We start from the raw sequence: 13,725 nt of genomic DNA on the forward strand, positions 1-13,725 counted from the left end.
TGTGGAAATCGATACCTGAGAATACTCCCGGGTGAAGTGCTACATCGGTATTTTCTGTTCACTTGCAAATTTTATCTATAACGTTAAGTAATACCAACAATGGAGGAGGAGGTGATGGCTACGACTGAGTGGACACTTGCGACTTCACGAGAGTCCATCAAATTGAGTGGATAATCCCGCCAGGTGCCAGTGGTTTCATGGGCTCAGTGGACCATGGTTTGCTTTGGATTGACTAGGCCCACTTCAAACCACTCAGTATTGGGAAGCCCATAACTTATGTGTGGTCTTAGTCCACATGACATAATGAGATCACTACTCACTCCAAAATAAAGCATAACCATCATTAAACCAAAGACTAAGAAACAATTATTATCACCTCTAGAATTAGAGATTTTGAGAGTGAAAGAGTTCAAGATAATAATTGGTGGAGAGAAGATGCTAGTTAATTACATGCATGTATGCACGTTTTATATTATGAAATATCTAAGAAAAGTAGTTGTGTCTTATATTTTGAAATAGAGGGAGTATTTATTTGTGGTCTCCATTGCTCATGCCTTTCTTAATCCGATTTGAGGCATATGACACAGAGTGTTCAAACTCTATTGTTTTATATTTTCTTTTGAATGGAAAGAACAAGAGGACAGAGGTGCTTTTTCTTTCCCGGATCATAAGACGATTAAAAGTTAAAAAGCATGCATAATTTCATATCCTTGGTGGTCCTATGGATCAAACAAACATTCCACTTTCTCGCTTAAAAAGGAACTCCAAGAACATGTAAGCTATAGCGACTAGAAACAAAAAACTATATTTGACTATTATAATTACCACTCAGCTCAGATCTCCAAATTAAGAGTACGTCCAACACGGCACATCTCAAAATTCAATTGCAAGAAGACTCATTAATTAGGCTGATTGGCATAAAATTTATTGCATGTCATCACAAACATGAATAACTAAAAGTTTCAGTGCATGTCATCACATATTGAGGCTGACTGCATCTTGTTGTGTATAGGATTTAATTATTTCCATATAAAAAAGAAAGAGAACATAATTCACGAACATTGAGGAAAAATTACTGATCAGTTCGAACTGATCATACATAGCTCTCGTTTATTCCTTTCAGTGATCACACTTCTATCAAGTGCTAAATCAACATCTGTCACTCTTGGGACGCCCATCTTTAGTCCCTGTCTGCAGAAATATCGATCAGCCTATATAGTAGGTTTATTAACTCGGAAACACACACACACACACACACATCGATCGAGAAATTAAACTCCGATCTGGTACTTCGCCGGTGCTATAAAATTAAAATTAGCGATGCAAAATCATGTGGAGAGAACGGTGTGGTAGAAGTAATTAACTGACAGTGGTGATATATATGATCACTGTCTACAAAATTCATGCGTGGATGGATGTGTTCATCAGTGGTGCTGTGGATTAGGGCCACCAGGGCTGAGCCTCTTCGTCCCGTCGTACCAGTTATCCGGCGGCGTGTCCGGCCGGGGCCACGCCGTCGTCGTCGTCGTGGTGGCGGTGGCCGCCGCCGTCGGGCTGCCGTCGACGACAATGGCGTCCTGCTGCAGGCCGCGGCGGCCGAGCAGGCCGGCGGCGCGGCGATCATCGGAGAGCGGCGCCGGCGAGGAAGCGAGGACGAGGACGAGGACGAGGACGACGCAGAAGCACAGGGCAAGCTTTGCCATGGCTTAATCAGTGGTGTCCTGATCGATCGATGGATGGCTATAGCTAATCGCGAAGTAGCTAGAGCTGGATAGCTTAGGTATATATAGGGGGGTGCCTCGAACTGCAGAGCTAGTACGTGCATTTAGAATTAATCCCGGCATACGAGTTTTTAAAAGGAAATATTGATCAAATTGTGTGTGCATGGTCGTGTAAGCTCGCACTCATATCGATTGGTCGTACGTAACGCACGATTTGCGTTACAGAGAAATGGCCATCGTGCGTGAGACGCAGCTGCTGGCCAACGTGGGTTCAGCGTGTATTCTTCTGAGATACGGCTAGGCATGCATAGATGTCTAATTTTTTTTAGATAATGGATTATATTAAACCCGTCCTCTACACATTGTGTGGTGCATACAGCTAAAACCATAGTCACGAGTACACAAGACTTCTACCATTACATAGGAACATACAAATAAAAGTTTAACAACCGATGAAAGAGGAATAAAGGCTAAGATTCAATTCTTCGAAAAAAGATCCATAACTCGCTTCTTCAGAATCCTGCACTTGATGTGTACTTCCTCTCCTTCAATATTTTTAAGAAGCAAAGACCAAAACCTTGTCCAATGAGTTGTCTTGAATATCACCTTTAAGAAAGAAATATGATTGTAGCTGTTAAAAACTATGTTACTCCTACTAAGCCACAAAGCCTAACAAATTGCCTCTACACCTTCCTAAGTTGGTCTTTTGAGTTTAGATTCTAAATCATTCTCCAATTATTCCCTCCGTTTTACAATGTAAGATTTTCTAGTATTGCACACATATATATGGATGTTAATGAATCTAAACACATACATATGTCTAGATTCATTAACATCTAAATGAATGTGGGCAATGCTAGAAAGTCTTACATTGTGAAACATAGGAAGTACCAAAAATATGAGCACAACTTCTGGGTTGTCTAATGTCGACAGTAAAATAATGTATAGTGCCATGTCAGCCTAGTGTCAAAAGGATTATAGTTCAAGTGTAATCGATTAAGTTAATTTTCTGGATTTAGATGTATCATCTTTCCAAAAATTGGCTTTAGAAGAGATGGATAATATTTGACTCTACTACTATAAATAAATAGCCGGTCTGACAAGATAGTGCGACAACTATAGTTTAAGTAGTCATGATTACTTGCGTAATACCCCCAGTTTATAGGATCGAATCACAAGAACTAAGCCAACCAGAGGGGGTGAATGGTTGGTATACCCAAAAACAAAAACTTTTAGCGGAAATAAAAGTTACCCTCGAATTCGACGGATCGCGGTCTGACCGAAGTGTATGCGCTGGTCTGACCGCCTAATGAACGTCGGTCTGACCGATGTAGATCAATCGGTTGAACCGTCGAGATGCCTACCGTGCCTGCTGCCGCCGCCGGTCTAACCGCCGCTTGCCGCCAGTCTGACCGCCGGTATATCGCCGGTTAGACCGCCGAAACCCGGTGAAACACAAATCAAAGAACTCTTAAAGTGGATGACGACTTTATTACTTCTCTCTGTGTTTACAAAGTGCACCAACAACACTCCTTACAAAAATTTCGACTAAACTCGAAACCCTAACTCAAAACTCAACTCAATTGCTCTCTAAAGCGATACCGGGAAGCCTCACACTCCCCCTCTATTTATACATGAGGTAGGCAGCCTAAAGCCACGAACCAAACTCATACTAGGAGTCCTAAACACCTTAGGAAACCCTCTAGTACAAGAAACAAACTTTACATAACCAATCGTACCAAATTTGGACTCCTTCCAAATTCGACTCCGCATCCCATACGCACACAATACCTCCATCGTATGCCATATGGAATCTCCATCAACCACGTGCATCAACTCTAGCCTAAGTATCCCGCATGATCTCTGACCACCACGGACGTCGTCTTATCCCCAAGTCGACTCCCGGTCCATCACCGCAAATACTCTCCCGAGGCATCAAGTCACCTACACATGAAATAAACAAAGAAACCATATTCCGAGACCAAGCTATCTCCAACTTGACTCATTAGTAGCAAACAACAGTATTACATACGTATAGTATCCATCTAGAAGTCATAATCATGAAATAATCACAGATATCCAAACAAACAACCCAAAACCGAAACCGACACAGCGTCGGCCGGTCAGACCGCGGGCTGGCCGGTCTGACCGCTCGATCACCGCCGGTCTGACCGGCACACGCTGCCCGGTCTGACCGGTCACATAAAATAATGAACCTGCGATTCACCTGTAAATCCAATCATCTCCAAAACCACTTCGTGAATAAATTCCAAATAACAAAACCAATAATCTCCAATACCAATTGTTCAGCACAGAATAATAATCAAAAACACCTTTGATTTTACACAGTTTTGTCCCCATTAGTATTACATAATGGATCGGGGGTTCTCCAAAATGGGTGGTTAGAAAAAATCATCGTCAAACTCTTAGGTGTATACAATCACCACCCGATCTATAAAAAGACTAAGAGTAGGGTTGTTATCCTACAGGAGGTCCAAACCTAGGAAAATAAGAGTTATTTGAGTTTTTTAGCGGGGAAGCAATAGGATCGCAGCCATAAACCCCATCACTGTGAACACTTGGTTCACTTGACTCTGATCTATCGCGCAATGCCCACCGCCTTTGACATAGGTTTTTAATCTTCTGCTCAGGGGCGGATCCAACGTGGGTGCAGGGGGGACTCGAGTCCCCCCCACACCCACACGACCCATGGATACCCCCGGAGCACCCCCTTCGATTTTTTCACTATAAATGATAAACTAAAGGTCTCTATATGGCTAGAGATTGAAGAAATTGTGTAATTGAGTCCCCCCAATTTTTTGTTCCTGGATCCGCCCCTACTTCTGCTTAATATATGTTTGACTAGCTACTACAGTCTTTTGTAACGTGGCGCAATAAAATGGCTCCTTTTGTGATCATATAGGAGAGAGAAAGAGGTTTAGCGCATTTTTAGGGAATTGGCTGGAGAAAAGAAGTGCTTGTTTAACCTCGGGTGTTGAGGGGCAAAAATGTCATGGCCAAGTGGTAGGCCTAGGTGAAGACAATGAATTTAATGTGAACGAGTGGTAAAAACACTTAAAGAAAATACTATGGTACCTACTCCCTCTAGTTTGAAATGTAGGGCGTAATTTTTAATATAGTTTTTACCTTCCCTAGTATATTATTTATGTGGCACATAAGAATATTCACATGAAAGTACTTTAATTATTTCTGACTTTGTCACTGGGTATACCATGTGATACCATGTAAGTCATCAATGTAAGTCATCAATTTATACTTGTACAGTGATACCATGTGATTATTGTATTGGTAGTTGTTTGTTAGTCAGAGCTAACAAGTGATAAAAAAAAGAAAGATTTAAGTGGAGATTTTAATATATGTATATGTCCAATGCGTATGTTACATGGTTAAACTCATCCAAGTTATATACAAATTAGATAAAACCCATTATACAAAACCACCTTAGGAGATAATATGAGTGGTTTTGCAAAGTTCAAGGGTTGAATGTCCGGTTTTAAAGTGCATGCTGCTAGACGGACTTCTATCTAAGAATTAGAGGGATAATTTGATTTTTTTTTCCTATTTTGAAATGGAGGGAATAGAGGGAGTACATTATACCGTGTTCCAACATAATAATACTATTTATACCCAGTGACAAAGTCAGAAATAACAAAAGAGTAGAGCTCAGATAAGACTTAACTAATGGAGTATTAGTTTTTTTTTAGAAAAAAATACATGGTGAATTAATAGAATTTAAACAAGCAGGCCTAGGGCTTAAATCCTAGCTGACTTAGGTCTGCCTCCAACCCTGTTTACACATATGCCATTATGTCTTTCCTCTTTAACTGGGCCCCTCTGATGCGTAATGGCACTCATCTGTATGCAGCGAACGGTGGTGGAATATATCAAATCCTGTTTCTATTATCCCTCTTTCTCTGCTGCCCCTCCCTCTGTAACATCTGCATTCCCCCTTTTCCACTTTGTAAATTATTCTATTATTAATATATAATGCAGTAGGAGCCTACTGTTTTACGTCAATAAATAAATATATATATATATATATATATATATATCAAATCTTCTGAAATTTTATTGTTTTAGAGCATCTTTGCATACTCGCATGTGACGCGATTTGCACTGCAAAATTCGGTCCACGAATTGTGCATGTGTTGGTAGATGATTCGTTGGAACCTAGTCAACGCATGCAGGATCGGATGATACGTATGATTCAACGTAATCCACTCCCAATTCATGTATATCTCTCACGTTTCAACGTAATCCACACACTCATCTGCACGCTTTTGCAACTCATCGCGCATTACAAAACATTAAAGAAAAGCGAAATTTTGATGTTTATTATACATATTAATATTTGCTTTAGGCATGACGAATGCATATATATGTTATTTATTTTTCCATCGCGGTTTCATGTTTAAAAATATAGGCGTTTTATTTTCCCACGTCAAATCCTTTCATCTTTCGTTTCTAGAGCATCTCAACTCAAATGGGTAATGCGCGTCTAATGTGAAGATGATCTCTTTGACTACAGGCCACCCATCTGTCTGTCATGGATTAGCACTTAGCAGTGTTACCTAGCTAGCTTAATCTTCATCTAGCTAATCAATGACAGGAGTTTGATTACTGTTAGGAAACGTTAGACGAACAAACGATAAAAAACAATAGATCAATCACAAAAGACACGAGATTTAACGTAGAAAACCCTCCCAAAACAGGAGAGAAAAAACCACGGGCGCCAGCCAGCAAAATATCTTCACTATATCTGAGGTGAGGTTACATCGCCGCACGGCGGCTTACAAGAGGTATATATATAGTGGAACCCTAAAAGAGATGATGATCCGTACCCGCTCCGCTACGGCAGAAGCTGGCCTTTATTAAGTGCAAATGAATTTGGATCACAACTCAACAATTACCACCAGCCATATTACGAGATAGCGTGTACGTGCGAGGAACTCAAATCGTGCATGGTCTCCAGGGCTTCACGGCTTCACACACTTCCTTTTCTTTCGTTTTCCGGTTTTTCCTTCACTTTTTTTTTCTCTCCCACTCTCTTTCCTTTTCTTTTTCTCTCACACGTGTCTTTTTTCCACATGATGTTTTTTTTCTAGCTTTAGTGGGCCTCCACACTGGATTTTTTTTCCAACTTATCCTTTTATATACTCCCTCCGTCCCCTAATATAAGAGATTTTGACATTTTTCTTGCACTGTTTGACCACTCGTCTTATTTAAAAAAAATTGTGCAAATATAAAAAACGAAAAATTGTGTTTAAAGTACTTTGGATAAAAAAGTAAGTCACAAATAAAATAAATAATAATTCCAATTTTTTTTAATAAGACGAATGGTCAAACGGTACAAGCAAAATGTCAAAATCACTTATATAATGGGATAGAGAGAGAGTATATAAGTATATTAGATTAATTTAAATTTCGAAAATTCGAGTAAACTTTCTAGTAAAAAATTAAAACTTTCAACGCGAGATTTGAAAATTTTTAACTTGAAATTTAAAAAGTTTCAACTCAGGATTGAAAATGATTTGAAAACTTTCAAGTCAAAATTCAAAACTTTCAACTCAGATTAGAAAATCTTTAACTTATATTGAAAATTTTCAACTCAAGATTTATTCCTAGAATTTTGACTTGAAAGCATTTTAAATTTTAAGTTGGGAGTTTTGACTTTTTATATGAATTTTTTAAATTTGAGTTGAAAGTTTTTAATATAATGTTATGAAATTTGAGATGAAAGATTTAAATTCTAAACTGCATTAAAAAATCACGAAAAAAAGAAAAAAATAAAAAGAGTGTGCAAAAAAACCTAAAATAAATTGCAAAGGAAAAATCATAAAATAAAAGACGCGTCGACTTGGCAAGACGCGCCAGCTCTGACGGGCACGTGTGCCAGCAACGGAGCTGGCGCGTCTGCACCAGGTAGCAAGCCCACCATTTTATGCCTCAAATATGTCTATCTAACACAATGCAAGGCATTAAGTGATTTTATTGTCCTAAAAAATATACAATATTCTTAAGTATGTCAATCTAACACTATGCATACTATGTTCATGTGCTTTTTTGGTGCACAGAGCTTTCCAGCCTCTAGGTAGTAGGTAGTAGGAGGTACCATGTCTTATATAAAAATAACTTGTTTTCTCGGTTCCTATGATATTTATCTAATGAAAATAGTCATAGAGAATCTGAAAAGAATTTGACACTACAAAGTTTGTCGACATTCACCACTCTATGAAATGGCAAATACGATGGTGAACAGTGCACGTAACGTTTAAAGTTTGTATATTGTTGGTTGATTTTATCGGTATATCGCCGATACTAATTAGGAAGGAGATAAAACCATCAGTTTTCTTCCAAATCAAGAAAAGATTTGCCTCCTATGAAGCACAAAAGGTACTTAGGCTTGTGAAGTTTTATCCCAATGACTTTTCAAGCTCGGACTTGAGAAGACTTGAATTCCAAATTGACACTTCTATTGATGATGTGAGGAAAGATTACAGATTTGAAGGTATACAAACACTTGGTGAGCTCTCTATTAGGCTTTTTTTTTTAGACAAACAACCATATTCTTTATGAGTTTTTGTATTTGCTTCTTAAATTGGAATTGATCTTACTGGTGGCATCTATAAGTATTGACGGGGTATTTTCTATACTGAGTCTAGTGAAGACAAAGTTGAGAAACAATATATGTGATGATTTATTGAACCACTGCTTAGTCATATATACTGAGCGAGATATCTTCTCCAAAGTTAGTAAAGAAGACATAATTAAAATTTTCATGGCTAAGAGCAAGCATAGAGTATGGTAACAGCACTGTCATTTTGTATTTCTATGTAAGATTTTTTTATGTGAACAATTGAACTATCTATCTTGTAATATTTGCACATTTGAACTTGTTATTTGTTAATAAGTTAGTTGCATTTAAGACTATTGCTACATTTTTATCACATTCTAATCAAATTTGTAGTTGTATCTGGGATTTATGTGGTGTTCATAAATTTTAGTATGTGATGTGAACTTGTGAACTAGGACTACCTAAGGAAAAATTCCTAGCTACGCCACTAGGAGAAAAGGAGCATGAGAGAGGTGAACGTCATTAGGGTTGGTTCATGAAGTTGGATACACCGATTTCGGAGCAAGCCATACTATTCAGCAAGAGTTCTTTTTGATGTTGACATAGAGATGATCCTTTTCCATTTCCACTCCTATAAATGAAACATCAAACTATCAAAGTGGTTAATCGATTGATAAGAGAGAACTAAGAAACTGACAAATAGAACCACCTGTTATATATTAGGCTCCTTAGGTGTGTGTATGTGTGTGCGCGCGCGCACGCGCATCCCCATAAATAAATTATGATGTCTAGTGGTGTTTTTCGGCCATCTCGATCGGGTTAGTGTGGTTTTATTGAAGAGACAGCTTCTTTGTCATTGTTGTCTAATTTGTCTTTCTCGTTGTTCAGCACTCTCCCTACATGAACTCTACACATTTCACTACTCCAGGACATCACATCTCTGACATCCCATCTCTATGGGCTGAAGTGTCTTGTCACAAAGGACCTCATCTACAACAAGCCATAATAGAGCGCATTGTAGATAAGGTTGTAGGGCGTAGCCTATCACAAGTAAGATATCATCTGCGACAGGCTACTTATATGCACCCAGCACAACTCACCTCTGACGGGCCCACACATAGGTCCGTCGGAGGTGACCTCTCACCTGTGATAGGTACAAAATGTGCAATAGTCAAAGATGACTATGACTCATCTTTAATGCCTCCATCTTTTCTATCCCACAGATGACCACAGGACCATCTCCTTTTCTGTCCTCTACCTATAGCCAGCATGACACACTGCAAGTTTCTTGTCCTCTTCTCTCTCTCTCTCATCAGGCGCATCGACCACCGAACCTAGAGCATTCACCGCCATATTCTCCGACTCCGTCCTCAAGCACCCAACACCCCCTATGCCCCCGAGCACTCGGCGTCATTTTCGTTGTCGTTTGCGTACCATGGAGCAACCACTGCCATCGCTTCCATCCCCAAGAGTTTGTCATCACCATCCTCGTTGTCATCGTCACCGAACCCTAGGGCGCTAGATCCAGCCTCCCCAAGATCAAGGGACATTGGATCTGATCACCCCCTACCTCGTGGTGGCGCAATCCAATGTTGGTAGTTGTCTATTCTGCCCCATAGCACCTCCTCCGCCTTCCTCACCCTGAGCGCTAGCGCCCACCTCTCGATCGGCCCGAGCTCTAGGACACAAGATCCAACCTCCTAGTGTAGGGGACAACGGGTTCTGAACGCCCTTACGCTCTCTGCCTCCTCCCCCAAGGTCATCGCTCGCCATCCCTGTCGTCATCTCTTCCCCTCGAGCTCTGGCCGCTATCTCCTCGTCTCCTTCACACCAGAGTGTAGGCGGCCGCCTCTCCACTGGCCCCTTGTCTCCTCCACCTAAGCTCGGGCTCTCGCTCACTATGGTCGTCGCAGGACCAAGCTCGCCGTTCAACTTGGTGAAGACTACGGCAACGGCGAAGACCACGATCACTGCCACCAGTATTCAGCTCATCGACGATTTTTATCAACACATGATTTTTTTTCAACTCTGTGAAGATGCAGTGTGAATGCAGATCCAACACTTGATTCCCTGTAATATTTTTGGCTTTAGATTTTCTTGTGAATGGTGAATGAGTTGTTAACTAGCAATGCACGTGATTTTTTTTCTTTTGCCAGAGATTTACAAACAATGACGGGTGGTGGCGAGGGTCAAAACTATAACAACTCTTCCTCTAGAACCACATAGCCCAACTCATCCGATGGACGGGCCTACTTACACATACTACCCTACTTATACTTTCATCATCACTTCATAAAGGGTTAACCCGAGAGTGGTATGATTGGAAGGACAAGCCCTTAAAAATCAGTTCCGCCTGGTACTAAACATGCATACACAACTCTCATGAACCACACAGGTCTTATCGTAATTGAGCTAAGATGTCAAAAAAACCTAACCCCTCGTAGATGAGTATTTGTGATGGGTGACAACATCATCAATTCAATATGGTCAGGCTCGCCTCTGATGGGTTTTTTTTTCTGTCACAGGTATTAGTCAGCAGTGATAGTTTTTTTTTACCCATCAGGTGTTGGTCACCATTGACCTTCATCCGTCAGAGATAAGATCATAAAGTCACTGCTAATTACTAATCTCTGACGAGGGTCTTGCCTGTTGGAGATGATGGTTTGGGCCCATCACTGGTGACCTGTTCCAGCGTAGTGTTACTCACAGTATACGAACTAGCTAGTCTATAGCCCACAGCGTTTATATACAACAAAAGAAATGCTAGCCTTTTCTTTGAAACTAAACACTTTTTGTGACTTTTGTACGTGCACACATAATCAAAGATGCAGCACTTTGGGCGCTAATGTAAACAAAGCAAGATGCATGGCGGTTGACACATACTGCGGACAATAAAACAGTTAGCTAGCGATCGAAACCTAACAACCAGAAGGACCAATAATCCTGGGCCATGCCTGATCCGAAAAGTATAGTTAGGTTTGCGTTCTATTGCCGGCCCGTACTACAATATATTCAGATAACAGGTTGCTGGTACCACGAATGCACTAACTGAATTCAAATTGCATGTAGTACTCAAACCTTCATCAATCTCTAGTTAGTTAGTACTTAGTAGATAGCTAGGTCTCTCCCAGATCGTGCATTTGATTTGATTGATTTCGATTTCTATCGTGCTCGAACGGCATTGGACGCAGAAATCAAGTGCCTGAATTTTCTGAACATAGATATAGCAGAATGGAGATGTGTATATATATATTTATCACTTGACCAAAGTCGCACTGAATCCCAGTAATGGAGTTACCAACAGCAAGCTGCAGCCGAGCCCGCTGACTAATCATCTTCTTGATCTCAGCTGATCTGTGTGTACGTCCCAATCGCGATCGGAATATTTAACAAAAGTTACTCGACTTTAGTCGATAGCTTGAGCTGGCTTAACGACCAAGATTCCAATTACAACTAATATAAGCTACGTGTTAGTTTGGTTAGTTGAAGCCAAGCTTGCCCCCACCAAGGGCCTTGTCATGCTGAATGTTGGTCAGCAAACACATTGTTGGCAAGTGAACATATTACTAGGGGTCGTTCTGTTGGGAAATTTTGACCTCTCGGCATGGATCGCGCACGGTTATTCCCATCCGTTGCATGCACTATCAACGTGATTAATTCACCTAGTGTTAATTTCTATAATTACACATTATGCGTATTTTTTTTTAGAATTCATCCTGTAGATTGACGAAGTCACCACATGCGCCTCGCTATTGACGGATGTACGTCGCCTTCCATTGAAAGATCCTGGAAAATTCGCTCCCACGTGGAGTCGAACCCAGGACCTGCTACTCAGGCTCTTGTAACCATTAGGCTACATGTGATCGATAGCATAAAAAAATTTAATTTTTTATTGCCCCTAGTCTTCCTCAGCGCCATAAAATAGGGGAGACCGGTGAAACCCTAAAACCTAAAACCCCTGACCCTATCATTTCATAATTATCTTCTCTCTGAAACCCTAAAACCCTAAAACCTCTGATCCCATCACTTAGACGTTGAAAGGAGAACACACAACTGTCCCAGAGCAATGTAGATGACGACCAGAACACCACCACCTTGCAGCTGATCCACGACGATCAAGCCGGTGACCACAACTCCACCACTACTACGACTACTTTGCCTACACCAAGCTCCAGAGTGGTTCGAAGGACAGTATCCTCCACTTCCACTCTAGATCTCGACATCACAGAGGAGATCACACAAATTGCGCATCCATGGTTTCATAAGACTGGCTAGTAACCCTAAATTCCTTAACTTCTTAGGGTGATCATGTTTAGGCTAAGCATATCATGTTAAGTAGATTAGAAATTTACATGTTCCAGTAAGCATAGAATCAACCTCTACTACAGAAATGATCATTGCAAACGGTCAAAACATATTTTCACATATTTTCGTTGCAAAATACAAGTATTTCTAGGTTGTTTGATATTATATGATTGAGGAGAAAAGACTTTGGTGTCTCTCAATAAGCGTATTCTAGCTAGTTTTCTTAAAAAAAATAGCACGGGTGTGAGTTACTCTCTCCATCCCAGCATAAGGCACAACCATTTTTTTTTATAGTTTCATAATATAATACGCACATACATGCATACAATTATAGCTTCTCCCCTCTCATTTAATTTATTTTTTAATCCTCCATCAAGATCACTACTTTCATTGGATGTTATTGGAGTAATGCAAACGAGAATGTGATAATAAATATTTTTTGGTTTGTTAGTGGTGGTTGCGACTATATATAAAGGAAGTAATAGTTTTGTTAAGCTGCTGCGGTTCTGCCTTATACGTTTAATTAATTTATTGTGAGAAAGGGCATCGTCCGTCATGCACAAATTAATTAATTAACTTGAGTCCATTTGGATCAACGTGCAGACATATTATATGTTATTATGTCGTCTGCCTAAGCTTCTGTTCTATAGTTTACATCACATAAATATATGGGGGTGTTTAGATTCAAGGGTGCAAATTAAGTTTTGGCGTGTCACATCGGATATTATATAGGGTGTCGCATGCGGGCACTAATAAAAAAACTAATTACAGAATCCGTCAGCAAACTGCGAGACGAATTTATTAAGCCTAATTAATCCGTCATTAATAAATGTTTACTGTAACACCACATTGTCAAGTCATGGAGCAATTAGGCTTAAAAGATTCATCTTACAAATTAGTCGCAAACTGTGCAATTAGTTATTTTGTTAGCCTATATTTAATACTTCATACAGATATTTAAACATTCGATGTGACAAGGTGTAAAAGTTTGGGGTGTGATGTAAACACCCCCTATATATATACGGTTTGTAGGGCTGGTCCCCTCTCCAAAAAAGTAAGAAGGGACAGTGCATACTTACAATGATGCTTGCAAGGTCGTTTCCC

The 13,725-nt window shown here is 40.1% G+C and overlaps 1 protein-coding gene across 1 annotated transcript; it reads right to left on the bottom strand.

The window, feature by feature from the left end:
• Positions 1-1,061: 1,061 nt before the first annotated feature.
• LOC127777865 (CLAVATA3/ESR (CLE)-related protein 2) lies at positions 1,062-1,742 on the bottom strand. Its single transcript, XM_052304483.1, has one exon. The coding sequence runs from the start codon at positions 1,701-1,703 to the stop codon at positions 1,425-1,427; it is 279 nt and encodes a 92-aa protein (XP_052160443.1). The 5' UTR covers positions 1,704-1,742; the 3' UTR covers positions 1,062-1,424.
• Positions 1,743-13,725: the final 11,983 nt, after the last annotated feature.

The sequence above is a fragment of the Oryza glaberrima genome, chromosome 6, assembly GCF_000147395.1.
Source record: "Oryza glaberrima chromosome 6, OglaRS2, whole genome shotgun sequence".
Classification (NCBI taxonomy): domain Eukaryota; kingdom Viridiplantae; phylum Streptophyta; class Magnoliopsida; order Poales; family Poaceae; genus Oryza; species Oryza glaberrima.

Coding starts and splice junctions, on each gene's coding strand:
- LOC127777865 (XM_052304483.1), bottom strand. CDS start 1,703: ATGGCAAAGCTTGCCCTGTGCTTCTGCGTCGTCCTCGTCCTCGTCCTC.